The 23414-nt window shown below is 47.6% G+C and overlaps 1 protein-coding gene across 9 annotated transcripts in view; it reads left to right on the top strand.

The window, feature by feature from the left end:
• Positions 1-23414, top strand: part of COL26A1 (collagen type XXVI alpha 1 chain) — a 167150-nt gene that overhangs the window by 136142 nt on the left and 7594 nt on the right. For 8 of the 9 annotated variants that reach the window (XM_032130025.1, XM_032130019.1, XM_032130022.1 and 5 more), the window contains 10 exons: positions 919-1072; positions 4086-4130; positions 6041-6157; positions 7341-7493; positions 13289-13381; positions 14859-14920; positions 17270-17332; positions 20955-20999; positions 22356-22400; positions 23017-23101. In XM_032130025.1, coding sequence (XP_031985916.1) covers positions 919-1072; positions 4086-4130; positions 6041-6157; positions 7341-7493; positions 13289-13381; positions 14859-14920; positions 17270-17332; positions 20955-20999; positions 22356-22400; positions 23017-23101 — 862 coding nt within the window. The remainder of the gene's footprint in view (positions 1-918; positions 1073-4085; positions 4131-6040; positions 6158-7340; positions 7494-13288; positions 13382-14858; positions 14921-17269; positions 17333-20954; positions 21000-22355; positions 22401-23016; positions 23102-23414) is intronic. The other variant, XM_032130024.1, reaches the window with a different exon arrangement.

The raw sequence follows: 23414 nt of genomic DNA, 5'->3' as shown, positions 1-23414 counted from the left end.
TTTCATGGAGGCCACCAGTGGTCAGGGAGCACAGCCTGATGAACAGCCTGAATCATGTGGGGATAGTGGGGTCACTTTGCCAAGGAGTGAAGGTTGTAAATGGCCCAAACACCCCAGGGATGCCTGTGGGGATGTGGGTTTATTTGAAGGTTGTGTGTTTGCAAGGCCTAGAAACTGCTGTGAGTTTTGATAATATCCTGTTGCTTCTCAGCAGAGCTCTTTGAGGAAATAGCATGCTTTTTTTTTTTTTTAATTTGCTTCAAAGTTAAAGCATTTGAACCCTTTAAAAGCTCCATCTTCTCCATCATCTTTAATTTGGTCGGTATTTGTGCTTTAACAACCGGAACTTGTCCTCAGTTTGCTACCCTGGGCCTGCAGGTACAGCCCTTCACCTCAGCCCAGCTCTCAGTAATTTCTCATCTTCTGACTCTGGGTTTGAACACCAGGGAAGTGCTGTGTCCCCAGCACCAGCTTTGGTCCCTGGTTTCATGTTTCTCACCAAGGACACAATCCCACGTGAGGCTGAGCCCCTCTGGAGGCAGCGAAGTCCTCCCCAAGGAGGCTTGTGGGGACACACTCACAATTAACACAGCAGCTTCCTACGCTAATTGCTGCCGATTTCCAGAAACCAATAAAGCTTTAACACCAAAATCTTGTGGTCTGGGACCAGAGTTATTCCCAGCTCCTGCTGGCAAGGAGAGGAGTTTCAGGACCTCTTCAGGAATTGAGCCTGTGTATGAAACCATCCAGATCACAGATCACAGAATATTCTGATTTGGAGGGACCCACAAGGACCATCAAGTCCAACTCTTAATTGAAGGGCCCATTTAGGGACTGAACCCACAACTCTGGGGTTGTGAGGACCCTTCTCTAAGATCCAGCTGACCTTGTTTGTGTTCCCCACATTCCCCTGTGCAGATCCTGCTGCTCGAGGCTGCGGAGAGGAGCCCAGCCCTGGAGAACAACCTGCCCATCACTGGCACCACAGCCACGTGGTACGATGACCTGCTGCCAGACGCCTTTCCCCTGCTGAACCCCAGCACTGTCCTGAGGAAAACCATGGGATCTGCTGGTAAGCCTGGCCTGCTCTTCACCAAATCACCCATCCTACACGCACAATGCCTTTGGGGTAGCTGAAAAGGACCCTGGGTCTGCTCTATGCTTGAAGCTGCAGAGCAGAGGGGTTGGGAGGTCTCTGTCCTTCCTTGAGTTCAGCCAGAGCAGAGCAGGGATGTCCTTGGAAGGAAGCAGCAAAGCTCAGGAGCCAACCCATGAAGCTGCATTTTGCCAGCCGTGGTGGCCTGTGGGAGCCACAGTTTCTGTTGGCACAAACATCTGCTGGGAGCTGAATTTGGGTCTGTTCGAGTTCTATTAACCCCAGTAGGCCCACTGGGCCTGCCCATGGACTTGTTTTAAGTCCAGAGGCTGTGGGTTTTGAGACCTGGGTGCACATCAAAACATTCCTGAGGAAACCCCAGAGAGCCATCTGGATCACGCTGGGCCAGTTCCTGCTCACCTACTGAGCACCAAATGCAGTATTTCCCTGTCTGGGAGCAGTGCTGGGATAGAGGAAAGGGCTGCACAGGTCATTCTCGGTTTTATTGGGACAAAAAACTTTGCCATGAATAGCAGCACGAGTTGCAGTCTGCTTTGTAGTTTCTAAATTTGCCATAAACACAATGGGCTGTTTTATGATCCCTCTTGTGGCATGGAAAAAAAATACACTCATAAGAAAGTCTCCCTCTCAGCCCATTTGGCCAGACAGATCCCCATGCATTGAATTTCCTTGACCTTGGCATCTTTATTCAAGATCCCTGCTCTCTGCTTCCAAAGCCCTGTCTGTCTGCTGCTTTGCTTGCTCCCAGAGCAATTCTTTATTCTTTAGGGCCTGCTTTGCTTTTTTCTTCTTCTTTTTTTTTTTTTCTTTCCATTTTTTCGGCCCGAGCAGTTTATCATGGCAGCCCTTCCTGACTGCAGCAGACTTGGAGCGACCAACACAGTCCAGATGTCGTCCCTGTTTATGATTTGACATGATGCCACAACATGGAGGGAGGTTCGCTAACAGTATGATCTACAAAGTATTCTCAGAACCACAGCCACAGCTGCCAGGAACTGAATTAGAGCAGTTTCCCCCAGTGTCCATTATATGCTCATTCTGCCTTTTCCATGTCATTTATTTTTGCTGTGGCAGTATCTCTGCACCTGCACTTCGCCGCACCAAAGTCAGCCCAGTGAAATGCTGGTGACTCTGGGCCTTCCACCCCAAGTCATCTCCCCGTGGAGGCTCCTTACACATGGCCGTGTCCTGCTGGGCACAGAGCAGTGGCTGCCTCTCCCCCAGGCTTTTGGCAGTGCTGCCAAGCAGAACAGCTTCCCTGTAGCACTTTGGTCAGGCTCAGCCCATGGTCCAGGGTCAGCACCTTCCACCCCTGCAGCAAAGCCAGGCAGTCACTGGTGGTCACGTCCTGAAAGCAGGTGGTGATGTTGATGCCTTGAAGTGGCTGCCTGAAAACAGAGGCTAGACAAGAATAAGAGAATAAAAGTAGGTATTTATTTGAAGGGCCCTCAAAGGCACACCCTGGGCAGTCCAAAGCCTCCACCCAAGATGGACCCTGGGTCATGGGTTCTTCACACTTTTATAGGTTTGGTCCATTTGCATATCAGGGTTAATTCTCCAGTTATAACTTCAGTTAATGATGTAATTACCCCGAGTTTTCCCCTCCTCTCAAAGGCTTTAGTTTACATATTTTGGGGCCTGGGACAACAAGGCGTCCTTGAGTTCAGGCCTAGAGAGGGTTTGTTATGTCTAACCAGCATGAGAGAACAGTAACTAACAGGCTGTATGAAGTTTCAGAGTTACATACTGGATTTGAAAAATATAAAAGTTAAAACCTAAGGCATCAATGTCTGAGCTGTGTGTGAGCCTGTTGTGTCAGCCAGGTTCCAGGCTGTGTGTGTGCTCCCAGGTGTAGTCCTTGCTCACTGTTACCCTTTGGTTTTCTGGCCTTGATTTATTTAACCTGGTGTGGAATAATGACTGTGGCATAATAATGGAATCAGGAAGGCACTGGAGCGTTTCAAGCCAGGACAGTGTCTTTCAGCAATTAGAAATAATCAGTTCAGTTGCTCGTTGACACGTGGCTGCCTGCTGGAGCCTCTACCCAGCCTCTGTGGGCTTCAAATACTTGCTTTGCGAAGGAGCTGTGGGGATATTTCATGGATCTGGGTCCACATTTGGCCTCCTTCCCTCCCCACACCAGTCTGTGTCCACAATTCAAAGCCAGCCAAAAAAACTCAGCATGGATTTTGGTGGACTGAAGGGAACTCCACACAATTTAGGGTGGAGGGGAACTGCCCATTCTGCATGATTTCAACACTGTGCCGTGACTTGTTGCTCAAAGCTGCCCCCAGGTTTCTCTTACAGAGATCTCAGGAAATCTTTCATCATGTGGGATATTGGAGTAGGTGGAAGTCAAACCTGAGTGTCCTGAGTGATTTGGGGCTGTGGAAAGCTAAGCCTCTGTCCCTCCCACCCCTTCCCCACAGCCTTTTGTGAAACATTCCCTACTTTGCCCTGCTTCTGGGTGTTCAGCCAAAATAAATCCCAGCCCTACCTTGCATGCCACCAAGCTGGATGGATCAAGGGCAGGATGCTGGGGCCTGACACAAAGGTGGGTGATAAGGACAGGATGCTGTGAGCTCTGGGAGTGTTTCTGGATGACCCTGTAGCTCTGGGTTGGCTGATGCCTCTCCAGGCTGAGGTCCAGGAAAACTTGCTACTGTTTATGAGGGTAGTTATTTCTTCTGTGAGTGACAGGGCTGAGAATAGACAATCATTTAAAAGCAATCAGTGCTGTTGAGACAGCTGCACCACTGGCCTTTCTGATCAGCTTTTAATCAACAGAATACATTTTTCTGAGTATTAAGAAAATATATATAGTCTGGCTGAGCCAGTTGGCAGCAAGAGACCTAATTTTTCATATCTCTCTTTTTTTCTCCTATTCTTTCTTTTTTCTGTTTTTTTTTTTTTTTTTTTTTTAATTTTTTTTTTTTATTATTATTTTTACCCTGCCCTTCTTAAACAGAGCCTAAAGGACCCAGAGGTGCAGAGGAGCAGCTGATACCACAGGGTAAGTTCATAGTTTCTGCTGTTTCTCTTTCAAAGCACAAACTGTTGTTATGCCCAGTCCTGTACTTAAGCCTCAAAAAGCAGGAGGGTCCTGTGGCCAGGAACTCTTTGGAGTCTCACAGATGAAGAGGCTGGATGTGTTCTTTGGGCTTTATCTGATTGTGGGCTGCTTTGGTTGGAGAGGCCAAACACCAGTTTTATCATCTCTGAGACATTAATTCCCACACAAGCGTGGACAGCACTGTCTGATGGAGAGGCAGATCATGGAAGCACATGTGGCCAGAGCCAGCAGGGCATGTCCTGAGTGATGGGAGAAAACTCTTCTCTAGCTGGTATTACCTGCCAGGGACATCAGGGGCCTCTGGGGTGCTCGGGCCATCACTTTCCTAAGCTCCATACAAACAGGGCAGCCCCACTTCTGTGCAGGAAAACCCCTGGGGAAGGAGGGGAGCAGATGGTGTGTTGCAGGTTAATGACAGAGCCAGGAAGAAAATCCAGGTCTCTGCACATCTGATTTGGTTTCCAGCAGTAGATTACTCACCCTCTGCCTTTTAAAAATATTTTTCCTGTGGTCTTTTGCTTCATATATTTTGGAGGATAGACGCTCACCATGGGCTTCAGCTCTCTGGAAGCATTGCCACTGCAGCAGAGCTGATTTATACCAGCTGAAGATTTGGTCTCCCCCATTTTCCCTGAATCCTTCCCTCTTTCTTCTCCCTTTTGCACTTGTCTCTTTTAAGCTGGTAACTCCATTTGTCACCAGTATGAGCACTAGCCTGACACATTACCCAGTGCTGCTTCTCCCAGCCTTTCCTTCAGCGCTTCGTCCCCCAGGGAAGGAAGTGCCAGTTTCTCTAAAGCTCTGCTGCAACAGTGTGATTGAGGATGCTGCAGGAAATGATTGCTCCTGGTCTGCAGGACTTCATGGGATTGAGTTACAAGGTTGGAGTGAAGGATTGAGGGTGATTTACACAAGTGAGGGAACGTTCTGATCCACACTCAGCAGCACAGCGTGTCCTGCTTGCAAAACAGTTTCTGCTATTCTCCCCTCTGTGCTGGAAAGAATTTGCTGCAGTGAAGTTTCAGGTGTGCTGGGGTTTTTTTTTAGGGCTAGAAGCTGTTTCCAGTGCTGTGAACAAATGCTCTTGCTTTCCTAAAAGGGCTTCTGATCACTTGTTTGGGCTTCCCAGGACAGCATCCCCTGCCAGGGGAGATCCATTAAAGGAGCACTTCTATCCATAGAAAAGACTGCAGTTTGTGTCCTGTGGATAAGGAAGCTGATCCAAATTAAAACCTGACCTTAATTCCTTCTTCAATACTCAAATCAGATCTTTATTGATGACTGAATGTAACAGAAGTACAGGCACACACTCCCACTCAAAGCCAGTGAGAAATGTCATTTCTCCAGTCTGCCCAGTTCATCATGGATTGAAGGTGGAGAGATTTCATTTTTTTGTAAGAAAAACCAATTTGGATATCTCTCCAAAATGGAAAAAGAAGAGAGGAAGGGGAATCTTTCCAGGGGGTCTGATATTGGGGGATTATTGCTTTGTTCTGAGAAATGAGGAGAGTTTGGATGAATGTCTGGGGTGACAAGGTTCTGTACCCCAGGTGGGCTATCCCACATCTAGAGTGGGAACTGGATCCAGATTTGATTCTATAGCCCTGTTCCCTGGTACCAGCTGTGAAGGTGTCATCCAGCTTCTTTCCTTTTCTCCTTCTCTCCCTCCATTCCCACCCATGCTCCCCACCCCCACCTGCAGCACATTCTCCTGCCACCCTGTCTGTGCACTGCTGCATTTCTCCCCCTCTGCATCACTGAGTCTCTCCTCTGGTTTCGAGGTTGCTGAAGTCTTTCTGACCTCAGCAGTGTCCTAACTTCCAGCTAATTTCCTTTCTGAACATTTTCAGGGATTCCAGGACAGGTTGGTCCCCCAGGCCCGGTTGGACCAACTGGGCTTCCAGGACCACCAGGGCCAAAAGGAGAGAAGGGACAACCTGGTGAGAGGGGCCCAGCCGGGCCACCAGGTGAGTCCTGGAGATGGGCAGTGCTGCTGTGACAGGAGATGTTTCACTTCACACAAACTGTCTGTGACAGCAGCTCAGAAAAGGCCAGACACACAAGATTTGAGCATCTTCGATTGGTATCAAATCCATTCCAACGAGTCCTGTGGGAGCTGGAATCAGCCAGGAGCTCCCAGGGCAGGCAACCACCTGCATGAGCAATGACAGACCCTGGGATTTCCTGTGGAGCTGGAGAGAGCCTGTCCCAGAAAGCTGCAGAGCAGGATCACGTTTCCCCATCCTGCTCAGGAGCTGTAAGAAAGAGCCTGTGACCTGTCAGCCTTTGGAGCAGAGCGTTCCCTGTTTAACCCTCTCACTGGGTGCCTGTTTTAACTCCCTTTTTTCTGCACCATTTGTGTCAAGCTGTCAGATGCCAGGATGTCAAACTAATGATGCTTTTGTATGTTAAGGGAAAAGGTTAGGAGGCCGTTCTTTCAGAGAACACTCCATTCCTGAGCTAGGAGTCTTTCTTCATCTCCAAAACATTCCTGAATGTTTTGATGAGGGTGATACTGCGCAATAGGTGCCAGACCTCAGGCTCTGTGCTCTCCATGTCTAAAAGGCTGTGCCTTGTGAGTCTGAGCTCGGGAAAGATTTAAAACTTGGAGCGTGCCTTAAATGTGAGAGCAGCCCTGAACACTTTTTGGCACTTTCTGGCAAGCTGTCAGTGGCCAAAGTCTGGCCAAGGACGTGTCTGCCTTTTTTGGTTTGCAGTAAGAGCCTTCCAGCCCCACAGGATGCGGATCCGTTTGCTCCTGGACTGGCTCTGCTTCCGTTGTGCTTCCCGAGCTCTGCTGGCAGGGAGGTGACACAGGTGTACCTGCAGGGGAAGAGAAGGATTTGATTTCACACTTTGCTGCCTGTAGTTTCTCACTCAGCCTCAGGGAGAGGGGAGATTTCACTCTTTCAGGAATTGGGTTGCTCAAAGGCAATGCCTCTGAGCCAAGTCAAGCTCTCTGCTTTGCAGAGGAAGATGCTAAACAAAAAAAAGGAAAATTGGGAAGCTGTTTCTGTTTTCCCCACCCCTCTAATTCCCACAGCTGCACTTCAGGACAGAAATCCTTTGTCTTCTTGCTGTCTTTTTGCATTATAGCATCATTAGCACGTCCCCAAAGGTATTAACACATCCTCTCCTGCTTCTGCACAGGGATGTTGGGACCTCAAGGACCAAGAGGACTTCCAGGAGAAACCGGGATCCCAGGTCCCCCGGGTCCTCCAGGGCCACCAGCCACGCCAAGCCTCCCTCTTACCTTCCAGCAAGGGGTTCTCTACTCACTCCAGCCCACAGCTGAAAAAGAAAGTAAGTTCCCTCCTCAGTTCCCATGTTTTGCTGTGGCATCAGCAGAGTGGGCAGGCATGGAGCAGCTCAGCTATGCTCCCACCTCCTTGCCAGGCTCTGCCAGGGCCCCAGGAGCAGCTGGACAATCTGTCTCCACTGTGTGGGTCTCTTGGAAATTCCTGTTCAAGATAAAACATCTTGGAAGCTGGAGGGGTTCACCTCTCCCAAATGAAGAACTGAGTCACTGCTCTCCTAAAACCAACAGTGAGAGCAGGGTTTGGGGGATTTTGTTTCCTGTGCCTGTTTTTTTAGGTTCATCACAGCTTTGGGGAGGCAACTCGGTGTCCTGTAAGCTTCCATCAGGAGTGGCTGCTGGAAAGAGGGTCTCTAGTGAAATGACAGAGCTCAGGTAGCATCACCTGAGAGACGAGGGACAGAGGAATCCAGAGTGGCAGATTAGGTACTGGTGCACCAAGGCTGCGGGGTCAGAGCCCTCTTGGTGTCACTGTTGTGGTGTTGGAGTGTCAGGGTTGCTCAGGAACCACTAAGGACCAGAGATTTGCAGCTCTGGAATTATAACAAGACATCTGTTAAATATGTCTCTTTTGCTGCCCCTGCAGATGCATCTTCCACCTGTGTTTCTGGTGCATCCACATTATCCCACATCCACACAAAACAGAATTATGGACTGGAAAGTCCAGACTGACACCGTGATTTATCCCTTCCCTGTAACTGGGGTAGGGCCAGGGTTTCTTTGCCTATGCTGTTTTAAAAAATTTATTTATTTGATTTGTGCTGTGCAGGGCAAGAAAAGTCTTTCTAGGAAAGGCACCTCCTGCACTTGGATTGGAATGCTCTCAGATTTGGGCTTGATTCTCCTGGACCAGCCCTGTGTAGCTGGCATGTGATAATGAGGAAGCAGAGCTCAGCTGTGCCTCCCCTTGGTCTGTAAACTCCTGGAGTCCCAGCTCTGTCAGGTCTCCCTTCCACACTCTCCCAGACTTCAGCTGTGCCTCTTCCCCAGCTCTGCTGCTCCTCTCCAGCTTCAAAGCTCAGCTGTCTTAGTTACAGCCAAGGATTACTGTCTCCCCATGTCTGACAGTTATCTCAAGCTCTCCCTTCCCTTCCCTTCCCTTCCCTTCCCTTCCCTTCCCTTCCCTTCCCTTCCCTTCCCTTCCCTTCCCTTCCCTTCCCTTCCCTTCCCTTCCCTTCCCTTCCCTTCCCTTCCCTTCCCTTCCCTTCCCTTCCCTTCCCTTCCCTTCCCTTCCCTTCCCTTCCCTTCCCCCACTCTGCTCTCCAGACTCCTTTTCCCATAAGTGAACAGATGTATTTTTAATTTAGGGAGAATTTTAACAGCTCAGTTTCATAGTCAGTTACTTAGAGTGTATGGGCAGGACAAATAATTGAGGTTCAATACTAAGATTTTCACAAAACACACATCAACATGCTGCATTCGTCAGCCTTAGAACAAGGAAGTTTTGCACTACAGCCACCTCACTCCTCTCAGGGCCACACCGAATGGGGCCATTCTGCCTTTTATTCCAATGATCCTGGAGGATGGTTTGGGTGCTGCTGCTGCCCCCTCCCTCAAACCACCCTTTGAATTAAACTTTCTTGTGAAGTAGTGGATAAATTAAAAAGTGAATAAAGGCTTTGATTGCACGGCCTTCCCAGCTGATGTGTGAGAAGGGTGAACTCGGTATTGTCCCAAAATGGGAAGAGGATAAATGGGTGTATAATTAATTCTGTTATCTCTGCCAGCACTGGGCAGCCATGTGGACTTGAGAACAGAGAGGAGAAGGTGCCTGTTCCATTTCCATCCTTGGGCACCCCATGGCATTCCTCCCTCCATGCCTGTGGATTTCTTGGTTTGCAGAAGAAGTAGCCCAAAACTTTATGGCAATTTTTTTTTATACAAATCTAACTGCAAGTACAAGTTATCTATGTGGCCATAACAATGCTCTGGCAATATCAAGTCTATTTTCTTACTATTTTGTCTCTGTGTTGGCTGATTTTGCCTCCTCCAGGCTGGTGGAAAGCTGATAGTCTACCACCAGTAAAACTTAGCCTTGTAAATTTGGTTTAGATTTAAAAAAAAGTATTTACTTATTTTGAAAGGAGCACATCTGAAAACTATAAACACAAGATTCCAGCTGCTGACAGCAGAGGGAAGCATATTCCTGGTAATGGAAATGAGATGTGAGAGCTGTATCAGGTTATTGTTATTTTACAGAGTTTGGTTCTGCCTGAACATGGTTAATGCCTGTGCCTTTATTAATTGCAACAAGTTCCTGTTGGCAATATTTATCCACAGGCAGAAGCCAAAAATGGGGAGACAAATATTTTCTCACAGTTTCCCTGTGCTGTGGAAAAAGAAATGGTCCCATTTTTCTCCCTCCAGATCAGGTAGCAGAAAAAAATTAAGACACAATTACTTCATTTCCATCCTGTCTCAACAAATCAAGGCTATAATGGGAGAATTTATCCCTCAGTCTGAAACCCTAGCCCTTGGCCAGAAGCTGAGCTGCTGTTCCCCACTGCTGGGGCTGCTGCTACTGGGATCTCTCACTTTCCCTGCCATGTAAAAATGAGTGATCGGGTACGTGGTCTAGAGCCAGCTCAGACCTATTGCTTGTGCTAACACTGACGATTTCTAGGGAAAAGTTGGAGAAAAGAATGCAACTCTCACCCCTGAGGGCTGTTTTCTTACATCTTGAAGATTTTCAAAGGACACATGGAAATAAAATCAACCTGTTTTCACAGAATCATCACTGTTGGGAAAGACCCCCAAGATCAAGTCCAGGCATCAACCCAGCACCACTGAACCATGTCCTCAAGTGCCACAGCCACACATTTTTTAACACTTCCAGGGATGGTGCCTTCACCACTCCCCTGGGCAGCCTGAGGGGAGAGAAGGGGAAACTGAGGCAGAGTGGGCTGATTGTGTGCCCAGCACATCAGTGGAGATAAGGGACAGGGATTTGTGAAGCAGCATCCCAGTGCCTGCTGCCAGCAAGGCCCTTCCTGAGGAAGGAGAGCAGAGCAGAGGAAGTGAAGGGGAAGGAGAGGAGGAAGGATATTGAGAAGGGAAGGGATTTGAGGAAACTAGCTGCTTTCAAGTGTGCCCTGAGCTGCCTTTGCTGCTCTGGCTGGGCAGCTTTCACCATGTCCTTCAGGGCATTTCTGTGCTGTTTCAGGATGGCTCTGTCCCCTTCCAGAGAACATAGCTGCTCCTACCTGACCAGGTCACACTGGTTTCACTCTTCCTCTTGGCTTGGCTGGAGCTAATTCTATACCAAGGTCTTCTCAAATGAAGCAAACAATTGTCTGCTGCTTTGGGGTATCCAGAAGCACTGAAACAGAATCCAGCTCTTGAGCCCAGCAGGGCCTGGGTCAGTGCAGGAGGTAGCTGAGAAGGGAAGATTCCTGCTCCCCTTTGATGCTATTTTGTGGCTGTTCTAACAGTCTCCAGCTGCAGAGAGCCCCAGAATGTCCCCCTGTTTATAAGGAGAAGGGAGTTTATAGAGATACAAGTTATTCTTGCTGCTTTATGAGAATATGGACGCAGTCCCTTAAAAAAATGTGAGGGTTGTGTTTTAACACACTTCAGTCCCATTTCATTCACAGACTGCTTCGTTCAGAGCTGATCCTGGAAGGAAACTGGGTCTGAGTGAGTTCTGCCTGGCCAGACAGCTGAGGAAGGAACGTGCCACAGTCCTGTGCTGCCCAGGCCATCCAGGAGCTGCTGAGCCCAAGGGTTGTTGATCAGAGCTCTCTTCTGTGTCAGAATCATGGAATCACCTTTCATAAATAACGTTGAGTCAAGTGTCAGGATGGGTGGATTTGTGGGAGTAACTCTGTCATCGTAATAATGTACCATTTAGCTGGAATGTTTTGTAACCCAAGTCTTTATCCCCAGCTTACCTCCAGGAGAAATTAAACCCTGGCTGTTTGCAGTCCATCCTCTGCCCCTCTCAGTGGATGTGCAGTTGATTTTGTTGATCATTTTAAAAACAAAAGGCTCTGCAACTGTTAATGCCTTCACTGCTGTTTGATGCTCATTTCCCAATTTCATCTTACTCCCAAGCCGTGATGGATTTTGACATGGTCAAATAAAACTCAAATTAATTGGATTACACACTTCACTGAGGTACCTTTCCTCCTGAACATGAAAAGAGTCTCAGTTGTTTTGTTTCAGGGCTGTGAGGAGGGGAAGATAAATGGGTTTAGAAACAGTAGTCAAATAAATACCTGCTTGCATTCAGGCTTTAGGCACAAAATTTGGTTCTTAGATGGATCTGGGCTGGATCTTGTGCTGTCCTGCTGCCAGGAGGGCATTGCAGAGATGTCCTGTCATCCTTGGCAGTCAAAGCCAGTTTTCCCTGGGAGCTGCTTTCAAACAACTGGCTTGGAGGTCCTCTCTATCATTGCCAAAGCTCCAGAAGCTGGAAAGGCTTTGCAGTGTGTCTGCTTAAATTTCTGGAGAGTTCCCCTTCTGACCTTTGGGCTGGACTCTGCAGAGTAAGCAAACACCCTTCTGACCTTCCTGGTGTCACTTGACATTTGCAGGGAGACATTCCCAGCCTTTTACTGCACAGGGTTCCCCTGAATTTTACTGTGATGAGTTACAGGGATGGGTGGAAGGAAACATGAGTAAGCTTGAGGTCATGGGCAGGAGGAGATGGATGTTATTCCTGCTGTGGAAAATGTGGGCTTTTCAGAGGGTTTGCCATCGTGGTGACCAGGAGCCAACATCTTCATCCAGGTTAAACAGGAGCTAGGTTGTTGGTCCTACAGCAAAGGGACAGGACAGTGGACTCCAAGTCTCAGTAGCACCAGGATGTGGGGTTCCCTTGCTTGTTTTGTGGCCTTGTTGTCTTGGTTGTCCATTGAATTTTTGCCCCAGGTTTCCACAAGTGTCCAAAAGTGTTGTGGGGTGCTCAGATGGAAGGCACTGCCATTCAGGTACCTCTCCAGATTACTGGTGTGCCATGGTACAAGTCCACCGGGAACAGGGTTGTTGAACATGGTTTTGGCATCGCAGTAAATACTGGGGGTTGCTTTTTTATTTATAGTTGTGGGTTTTCTATTCAGCTACCAACTGCATAGAAACCTATTGGTTCAAGGCTGAGGACAGCTACAGGCTGCTGGGTTTTATTCCTGACTGGAGAGAACTGAGAAAGATGTGCAAAAGCACAAAACTCCTCCAGTTCCTGCTCCTGGCTTTCCCTTCCCTGCTCCACTCCCGCTTCCATCCATTTCCCAGAACTCAGTGAACCTGCCCAGTTGAACACCTAAAATAATCCTAAATGGCAGGAAAGTTTCCTGAGCACATAGAGGGGGCAAAGCACACCCAGCCCTGAGCTTTCCTGCATCCTTACCTCAGGGCATCTCCCACCAGCACCCACCTGGGTGAGCTGGCTGGGCTGGGGGGATGTGCTGCCAGGGGGGCTCAGCAGGTCCCTGGTGCCAGGCAGGAGGGAGCCCCAGGTCCCTGCTTCATTTGCCAGGCAGCCACGAGCCAGGTGTGTCTCGGGGATGCCGAATTCTAAATCAGTTATCCAAAGGTGGGATTCTACAGGTGTGTAAAACACCAAGGTTTCGAGAGAAAGGACAGCTTGTCTGCGGTTCTCAGGGGTGGGATGAGCAGCTCTGCAGAACGAGGGGACACAGCCCTCTGAGAGCAAAAGGCAAGTGCTCCAAGAGCCCCAATTTAGCATCCTGCAGCGCTGCGGCCCTTGGCCACCAACGGGCGCCAGAGGATTTTGGAGCAAGATCCCGGCCGGGCTCGCCACTAACTCTGCTCTGTGCCGCAGATGGCGAACCCCAGCTGGCCTCCACCGTCATCGACACCATCATGGCTGGACTGCCCGGACCGCGGGGAGCCCCGGGGCCCGTGGGGCCACCAGGTGACACACGGGGCTGGGCTGCAGGGCTGGGAGCGGGGCGAGGATGAGCAAAGACTTCCTGATGGAGAGTGCATGGTCAGTGGGTGCCTGCAGGGAAGGGAAGTGGTCCTTACTGGAAGGGAAGCAGTGGGAAGGGTGGCAAGATGTAACCGGGTTTTTTATCTGTGGCTGCTTATGGTGGCTGATTGTTTTACCTTTGGCAGGACACATCTTGAGAAAGGGGCTGATGAAAAGCTGTCCTTAAGAATGGGTTGTCCAGTGATTCTTTTCCGAGAGCAGAGTTGTTCTCACCCTGCTGCAATCCTGTCCTGTCACTGCAGAGCTCCACAAAGCAGGGTCTGGCCAGATGCTCTGTGAGGTGTATGAAGACTTTGGAGCCAGTTTGAGCTATTCCAGATTCTCAGCAGTATAACTGAAATCAGAATCTGAGATGAAAATTCACTGGCAAGCCTTCTTTCTCTCTGTGCTGATGGGTGGCTTAAATGATAATATTCCTGCAAACGTCAGCACTTCCCTGTATGATGCATATTTAGGAGTGAACTCCCATTAGTTGCAGAAAAGGTTTCTCCTTTCATTATGAGGGCCTTTCATTTATCCTTCAATTCCTTTATTCTTTGACTTAAGCATTTGTATGGTGCATTAATGATTGAGGCTGATTCAGCTGTACTTTGTGTATAATGTCCACATTGTTTCATCTCAAGGGTTGTGACAAGTAAAGCAGAGAGGAGTATTGCTAAGTTCAGGCTAAGAAAATATCCTGTCTCCCATCTGCAGGTATAATATAACAGCTACTGTTGAGATATAATTATTTTTTCAAAAGGAATGAATCTGTTAAGTGACTGTGTAAGACAAGTTGACCTGTTTAGATGGTGTTTAACTCATCCTGGAAGCAGCTTTCCTGTGGTACAGAGTTTAAATTACTTTATTGCCACTGGAGTGAGTGAAGACCAAGAGAGAGCTTTTCTTTGCCCCACTTAGCCTCTCCCCTGGCTCTGGCCAAACTCCATCTCCCTCATCATCAGCTTTGTGACACCCCAGAGACACCAACTGCAGCAGCCTTGGGGCTTCCCTTGCCACCTGAGGTTGTTTCAGGACCAGCACCTGCAGTATCTCACTCTCGTGTAGCTGTTCCATGGATCCAGTTTAAGTTTTCACAACAGTTGCATTTTAAGGAATGGAAATGCAGGATGTTACTGACATCCTTCTTTCCTATTTTCACCATTTTTTTTCCTCTCAGAGCTCTAACATCTCCCCTAGGGCATAGGGATGTATTCTGTCAGGGTGTGGGTGTCCAGTAATGCGGTGTTTGATGAAGGGTTCTCACAGTCCTGGGATCCGTGAAGGGTTCTCACTGTCCTGGGATCCATGAAGGGTTCTCACTTGCTGAGAGACTCAGCAGAACATGAAAGGAAGTGCATGCCTTTGGAATTTAGGGTTATTCCTTCTTAACATTGTCTCCAATTATGATTCCCACCAGGGCCACCAGGTGCTTCAGGACCCAAAGGGCCCCCAGGACCCATCGGAGCCCCTGGATCACAAGTAAGGTGCTTTGGTGCTTTGGGGTGAAGGGCAGAGGGGGAGGATCAGTGGTGAAACATCATCTCATTGCACAAGGAGAGAGAATAGTCTTAGATCTGCTGTTTTGTTCCCCATGAAATTCTGGGATTTGATTCCTTTTTCTCATTCTGGATTGAGAGGTTGAAACGGTTGTGCTCTCCAGAGTTTCCCTTAATCACAACAACACATTGTGCTGCTGCTGTGTCCAAACATTTCAGTGTGGCCTGAGTTGATGCAAAGGATCTGACAGGGGCTTTACTAACACAGTGACAGAAAAATACTGCATTTCCTGTGGAACACATAAAAAGAACAAAAATGCCTCAATGGGAATTCACCAACTCACCAGAGTGAATGTGTTAAGCCTACTTTTCCAGACATAACACTTTCTATTGAAGAAAAATATCACAAATTCCCATCCATTTGATTATTTATTGATACAAAAATTGTGGAGGGGGGAGATAATAATGGAGGGGCAAAAACCGCACTCCAAAGAATTTATGGTAGAAGAAGGGCACAGTACTCAGTACATGGATGGAAAAAGCTGGTTAAATGGAAAGAAGTGAAGTCATGAATAGGGAACTGCCAAACTACACCAAATTGTGGTTGGCTGATACAAAGGGACTCAGTTTTGGGAAGAATGTTGCTTAATGTGGAGGTAAAGCAGCAGCATCAAATTTTTCGAAGGAATCTCACATGACTGGAGAGCACAGAGAAAGGTTAAGTAACAGCAGAGGGATGTAACTTAGATCTGATAAGAGGAAGTTTGGAATTGAAAATAAGAGAGAGAAGATTTTTCCTATGCATTTATTAACCACTTTGAAGAAGCAATGGACACCAGGTTAGGGAAAGTTTGCCAGTGTAGCAGAATCCTTTCAATTAGGGAATACTCTGGAGAACAATGAGAAACTCCAGATAGATATGAACACAGTGCGAGATTTGGCAGCCAAATGACAGATGCAGTTTAACATCATTAAATATAAGGTAATTCACAATTCATAAGTAGATTCTGCAGCAGAGTCTGGCTTTTTGACACGCAGCACACACTGTAAATCTTTTATTTTTGCAATGTGGAATTTGGTGTTCTTGAGCATCCCTGTCTCACCACACACTGTGGAGAGCTTCCAGGAGCAAAGGATGCTTATGGACACTTGAGCTTTGTTCATGCTGCATGTTTGACACAGGGTCAAGCCTGGTCTGTGCCCTACCTCATTTGGCAGCCCCAGGGAACCTCCTAAACCAGGCCTGAGTCTCTGAATCCTTGGTGGGGAGCTCAGCTGAGCTGGTGGGGCTGGCTGCAGGCAGGGAGCAACATGATAGTGCTGAGCATTGCTGGCTCTCAGCTGAAACTGGGAGAGGGCTCCTCCTTTGAGCCCTTAAATCATGTGTGTGCAACCTCCTTGGGCCACTTCACCAGGCACTGAGCTCCTCACAGCAATGCCCAGAACCTTTATTTCTCTCGGCCTAGAAAAACCATTTCTCTGGGTGCTGATGTGGGATTTGGGCAGCTGTTCCTAACCAGGCTGGCTTAAATCACCAGTGGCCTGGAGGGGAGCTCCAGGCTCACTTCTGCAGCCTCCAAGACAACGTGCAAGTCACCTGAGGTGGAAAAAAAGCATCTTGTACATGGTTGTGGGGAGAAGGAGAGCTGACAGGCTGAATATAAACAAACAATATTGTTCTCTCTTGGTCTGGTTAATAACTGTGGCTTCTCTGGGTGGATAAGTTAAGAATTTGGATCGATTTCTGCATAGCAGTTCAATTAGTAGAAATCTGGAGACTGTGCCCTTCTTAGCTGTTGGTGACTGCTTTATAGATTTGTTCAACCCAGGGAGTAAAATTATTAGCAGAGATTGGGCTTAATTTGAAAATTGTTTATTAGGGTGAGTGAATAGCTTCAAAATAATTTCCACTGCACAATCCAATTAATTTTCAGGTATGTGTGCTTGCTCCTGCCACCCACTGAGGCAATTAAGAAGTGGGGGGAAGCAGTGGGGATTTTTAAGCTAAACATACTACCTGTGTATTAATTTCTTCTTGGTAACTGAGAACAAGAACTGTCCTGTCATAGTGACCCTGAGAAAATGTTACATCAGGGGCCTGCAGTGCATTAAAAGACCCAAATAGAGGGATCTGCAGAAAGTACAGGGCTTGAGATACCTGCAAACAGAGCTTCTGTTGTATTTGCTTGAGGGGAAAAGAGAATCCAGCCCAATTGCTTAATGGGTGTATGAGATTTTCAGGAGCTGAGGATCACTGGGAAATGTATTCACAACACCTACACAAAGGTTGCACAGTAGAAATGAATTCCTTCTCGTTCTGCATCTCTTCCAGGGCTTGCCAGGATCTCCAGGACAGCCTGGACCAAAAGGATCCAAAGGAGACCGAGGAGAGAGAGTAAGGTTCTACATGCACAGAGAGATTCCCAGCCGTGTTTGGGGGGTGAGGCCTCAGAAATTGCACACAGCACAGGTCTTGCAAGTGCAGTGGGACTACAGCCACCAACAGCTTTAAATGTAGAGTTTCTGGGGCTTCTGCAAGAACCAAGACAAGGGTTTCCTTTACAGAGAAAGAGTTGAATTCCTGCCAAAGTCAGGTATTCCCCAAAGAGATTCAGGTAGCAAAGACATAGTATACAAAGGCCTGTGGAGACCAACTGTCTTCCACCAGCCAAAGCTGTTTAGTGTGGAGTGTTTTGAGAGGTCTAACTGAACTCTTCCTTCTGTGGCACTAAGGCTTTAAAAACTCATCGGACTTTTCCTGAACCAAAGTCATTCCCAGGTCAAATGACGTTCTTAACATATTCAGAATATTGAAGTCATGTTTTTAATATGTTTATGTGCCTCAGTCCTTAGTGGGCTGTCCAGTGCTGATAACCAAACATAAAGGGCTGTTTGAATGTTATTTCCAAACTGGTGAAGTTTAAGAACTACCAGAGAAATATCTAACAAGGGTATAAATGTGTCAGATTCCCAGTCCAGCATTCAAGCATTGGGAAGGGTTTGACAGTGGCATTTGGGGCTTTGGCTGCTTCTGTTCAGCTGAATTGCCAAAAGGTTGTGGTCTTTGAAATCTCTGGGTGAGCCTAGGAGCACAAAATCATTTGGGAATGGAGCAGGTGGAAGAGGATCATTCAGCCCTTAGGTCTGTGAAATGGGCGCCATGGAGTGGGGAGAGTCACTGAGAACCCAGTGTGGAGAGGATCAAAGGAGGGGAGAAAGACGAGGAGGAAAACACTGGTTGGTACCCTAAGATGATAGAAGTCTGCAGTGGTGGCTGCACTGACACAGCCTCGTGCCTTTTCTTCCAAGTGCCATTTTACTGTCCCACAGAGGGAGGTGGAGGCACCACCTGTGAATGGGGGCTGTAGGTGACGTGATTCCCCCTATGCCAGAACCTCCTCTGCATTCCTGCTCCCTGTTCCAATCTAGCAGACAGAGGGATGCCTGAAAGAGCCAAGACAGACAAACACAAATCAGTTCGTTCCAATGTGCTGACTTCTCAAATTCGTGGGAATAACCAGCAACAGACAAACTGTGCTCCTCTGCACAAGGGGAGCATGTCCAGGGGCTTGTTTCACCCCTCCTGAGGGATCAAGGAACAGCAGATATCTGAGGGTGGGGCACACATGCCTTTTGAAATCTCTGTTATATTTTAGTTTTGGGTGCTTGGTCCTGCTCTTGTGTAAGAAATCACTTGCACTTCCCTGAAGGACAGGGGGACCATTGGTCATTGTTTGTAACACTTTCCTTGTGCTGCTCAGCCAATTTGGGCATGACTTGGCTTTACAAATAGATTGCAGACTGATGGAGTTCTGGGACTAGAATTCAAGATGCTGACAGAGAGCAAAACCTTAACTGGTGAGATGGATGCACAGATTCCCAACTACAGCTCATTGCTATTCAATCTTTATGTTCAGCTAAAAGAAAATAGAAGGGCATGGTGTGTGGCAAAGTGTCACATTTCCATCCAGGAAACTGATACAACTCTCCGTCAATGATTCATTTAACATTTTGCTTTAGTTTGTGGTTGATCATATTACTAATATTACTACTAATATCCCATATTACTACTACACTTCTTTTGAAACAACATCTTGTTGCATTGTGTCCATTCAGTCCAGACAGATCCCACAGAATTTGGTTTTGTTCCCTCCTTGCTAGGGATTTAGAATTGTAACTCTCCTCTTAGTTTTGGGACAAATGAGATTTTTCAAATATCAAAATGTCTTGATAAATAGAAAAGAACCCCATATTTCCTGTCCATGCTCTGTAGTGTGGAAAGGGAAGCTGACAGCTTTTTCTGTCAGAATTTCTGTAGGATGCTCTGTGTGCTTTTTGTCTTTTGCAAGTGTGGCTTTGAATGCTGGTTTTGACAACTACATGCTGCAATTTTGGGTTTGGTAGATACAAATGAGGGCTCGAGCAGAGGAGCTGTGCAGCTGCAAAGAAAAGCAGAGGGAGGGGTTACAATATCTACTGAGATTTGAGAAAATGTTATTATACCTTCTTCCTGCTTAATCTCAGAGAGAACAGATGTGGAAGAGACCTGAAGCAGTCAGAGCACAGCCCCTGGATGGCTCAGCTCTGTGTGCTGCTCACGCTCAGCCTCTGTTCATCTCAAACACTGCCAGGGAAGGAGGCTGCACAGCATCTCCAGGCAGTCTTCAGAGGAACAGCCAGTGAGGCCTGGGATAAAAGATATTGCCAACATCCAGCCTAAATATCCTTTGATCCCCTTTAAGCTGATAACATCCTTTCTGTTCCTCCTGGACATGGAGCACAGCCTGTTTATGTATTTTCAGTGTGTTGTTACGCTCCTCTCTGTGATTTTTCCTCTGGCCTGTGCTTTTTCACAAGCTTTGCTCCTTCCAGTGCAGAATCCAAGTATTTCCCTTTGAAGATACTGGGAGCACCTGCCAGACTGGGCTTTTTTCCCAGAGTTCTCCCTGTCCATAGGGGCCTTTTCCTGGTGCTGGCAAGGCATTCCATAGGAATTCAGTCCTCCATGGGAATGTTCTGTAGATGCCCGTTGGTTTTATACAAAGCAGCAATTTGATGGACACAAACCCAGCAGCTCTCCCTTTCTCCTACAGAAATCTGCCACCATCAATGTAGTTTTTTTGGGGAAAAAAGGATGGGTTTGTTGCTGAGTGTGTCTGTGGGAGAAGAGCCAGGGGGAATATGCAGCTCTTTCATTAATGGATTTCTATAAATGCTTTTACATTTTGCCTCTTCTTCCCAAGCTCCTGCTTTGTCAGTAAACAACCTCTAACTGCTCTCCTGGTCAGGGATTCTGCCCTGCCCCAGCTGCTCCAGGGTGAGAAACCAGCACTGTGGAGGAAAACGGGGGAAAAAAATGTTCAGTTCAATGGCATTTCATTCTGCCCCAGACCAACGCGTAGTAGTTCCAACTGTTTCTGTTAAAAAATAAATTTTTTTTTAAATAAAAGAACAAAAACCCCTCGCTGAGAACAATGTGAAAATTAACGCAGCAGGAGAAAGAAACAAACCGACCAAAATATTGTACCTGTGTTTTGATCAGGAGCTGTGGGATGTGTGTGAAGCAGGAGCAGATTAAATCAGTGCTCGGTGGGAGTCCTGGGCTCTGTTCTGGCTGGGGCAGCAGTGGCCCATCACTTTTACCAGAGAGAAGAATGCAGTGTCTTTGTAAGGAACAAATCTGCAGCCAAATTCCTTGCTGGTATAATGTAACTGACTGCTGGAAAGTTCAAAAAACCTGCTAATCGTCTTACAGAGAGGGCACTGAGCTCAGGAGCTCTGTATCCAACCCAGCTCCTCCAGAGTCTGATGGGATTTGGAGCTGATACTTGACAGAAGACCATAACCCCCTTTTGCTGTTTCCAAGTGATAATGTCAAGGGAGAGGAATTTTTTTCTCACATTATCCCAAGTGTAAGGTTTTTCATTAAGCCATCTTAATTCCACTAGTAAAAATTACACTGTGTTCTTGTCAAATGGTAAAGTATCTCCTAATGACACTGACTTTATTTCCAACAGGGGCAAGCAGGTCTGCCTGGAGAGAGGGGCATTAAGGGATTTCCTGTAAGTGCTGCACTCGAGGGTGGGTGCCAGGCTCAGGTGGGGTTGGTGCCTGGCACTGTAGGTGCCACTGGCTGGCCTGGAGCTGCTTCAGTGCTGAGCTCTGCTGGCTCCAGCTCAGACATTTGTTCCGTAGACACCCTCACCTTAACGAATCCCTCTGCAAATGAAACATCCCCCGGTGTAAAGCACAGTGCTGGCATGACCAGGAGGGCATCACCCCAACAGGGGAGCTGTGCTTTGCCTGCAGGTCACTCTGGCCAGAGCTGGGCCCACACAGCTCTCCCTGGGCCCCAGGAGTTTCTGGCACTACCAGAGCCCAAAGGTGGGCACAGTTAAACACTTTAAAGTCCATCAGCTGCTCTCAACTCCCTCCTGCACCTTGGTTAGCCAAGCTGAGCTGGAAACCCTGTAATGAGATTAAAAGATGTCTGCAAATGATTTTTTGGCAATACCTGAACAGATGCAGAGAGGAGATGTCTGCACTGGCACATATGGCCAGTGCAAACAAACCAGTGGTGAGGAAGGGTGGGTGACAGAGATCTAGTGGAGAAAATTGGGGTTTTTTTGGCTGGCAGCTTCCAGAGAGGTCCCAGAACCTCTGGGAGGGTTCTCATCTCTCTTCCTTGGTTCCACCTCATCCTTTTGTACAATTCACACAACCTTTTCTTTGGTCCTTCCTCCTGTGCTCGCCACTGCTTTGCAAAGATCTCAGGGATGTCCAACAAGTTTGAGGAGCCCAAGCCTTTCCTCTCTGTTTTAGGTTGTCAGTCTTGTTTTATGTTTAGCTTAGAGTGGTTTAAGCTCTTCATGTCATTTGCTCTTCAGAGGGTGCATGAACTTCCTGGCTTGGGGGAAAACATGAGACCAATGTTCACAGCACAGAGGGATCTTTGGTCAAGAAAAGCTTAATGAGCATCCTCAGAGGCAGAAAGTGATGTGACTAATTAATGAAAGCAGAATGGAGGGTTCTTCTGTTCTAAATCAAGATGAAAATGTGCATGTTTGGGGCAAAAGAGCAAATTATCTGTGGTTTAGCCTAAAATGTTGTTCATTGAGAGCCCAGTGAGATGTCTATGGCCTTGCTGGGGCCCAGGCCATAGCAGGTGGCCCCTCCTGCATCTTGGCCACTCCTGGAGAAGTTCTTCCGTGTTAGAAGTGGTGGTGACCTCCTGGGAAGCTGACAGGAGCCAGGGCAAAGCTCAGGAGTGCACTTTGGCCCTTGGCATGAAGGGGCAGTCCTTGTGCTTTCTGCTGGTGAAATGCTTCTTTAATTTGCTCCTTTGGTGGGAAGGGATCCAAGGAATCCTAGAAGGGTCCTCAGCCACACATAACCAAGTGTCTCTTTCTTTGTTTTAGGGTGAACCAGGCAAGAAGGGTGAGGAAGGTGACAAAGGTGCTGATGTAAGGATGTGTTTCTACTATTTTACTTTCCTTTTTGCCACTTTGCTGTCCTTCAACTGTATTCCCTTTGACAGGTGGGGTTAGGGGGCCAGGGAGTGAGCCCATGGTTAAATGTGCAGAGAAATTGGTGATGTGAACCTTGGGTTTGAATTTAATACGTGCCAGAAGTCCTGGCCTGTGAGGTTTCCTTGGCCATGTTCTCTCCATGTTTTCGGAATGCCTCAGTCCCCAGAGGTTGTTCTGTCACCAGGAGCTGGTTGGGAATTGCTTCCCTATTGTCCCTCCCACATGCTGAAGGACAGACTCCCTGAGATCAAGCTGCATGTGCAGAGCATTGGCGTTCTCACATCTCTGCTCTCAGTTCCTGAAATACTTCCCAACATCTCTTTGTCCCTTCAAGCCCACACCTAAGGTAACAAGGACAACAAACTACAGCCTGAGTGTACATGAGGAGCTCTTTGAACAGGGATTTCTCCTACTCAGGTTATCTCCTCTTTTACCTCTTTTCGTTTTTAAACATCCACACTGCAGAGTTTGGTGCTATGAAAGCAGCATTATGGACAGGAAGCCTATTCTGCAACATATTCCAATGTTAGTTTTATTTTCTTTCTTGCAGGGGGAAGGAGTCCAACAGCTTCGAGAAGCTCTGAAGATTTTGGCTGAGAGGGTATTAATCCTTGAGCACATGATAGGAATTCATGGTGAGCATTGCTCAGGTTTTCTTCTCTAGGGAACCAGAGGCTCTGTTCAGGCTTGCTGGTTAAACACCCTCCCAGTCTCCTGAGCTCTCTGGTGTCTGTTCAAGCCACATTTTCTAAACTAGGTGCCATGACTTATGGGTGCTTAGAACTGTTGAGTTCCACCAGCTGTATACTTCCTCTGCTTTCCCAGCAGCAGGTGAAATGACCCTTACAGTGATTTTTGTTACAGTTCAGGCAGCCAAGTCACGAGCAGTAGCTCAAGCCACGTGGCACAGATCATCTACCAGCTTCCCAAGGAGCTGCTTGTTCAAGT

The sequence above is a fragment of the Corvus moneduloides genome, chromosome 20 (assembly GCF_009650955.1).
Source record: "Corvus moneduloides isolate bCorMon1 chromosome 20, bCorMon1.pri, whole genome shotgun sequence".
NCBI classification, from domain to species: domain Eukaryota; kingdom Metazoa; phylum Chordata; class Aves; order Passeriformes; family Corvidae; genus Corvus; species Corvus moneduloides.
The sequence above is the reverse complement of the archived record's forward strand: the minus strand, read 5'-3'. Positions and strand labels throughout refer to the sequence as shown.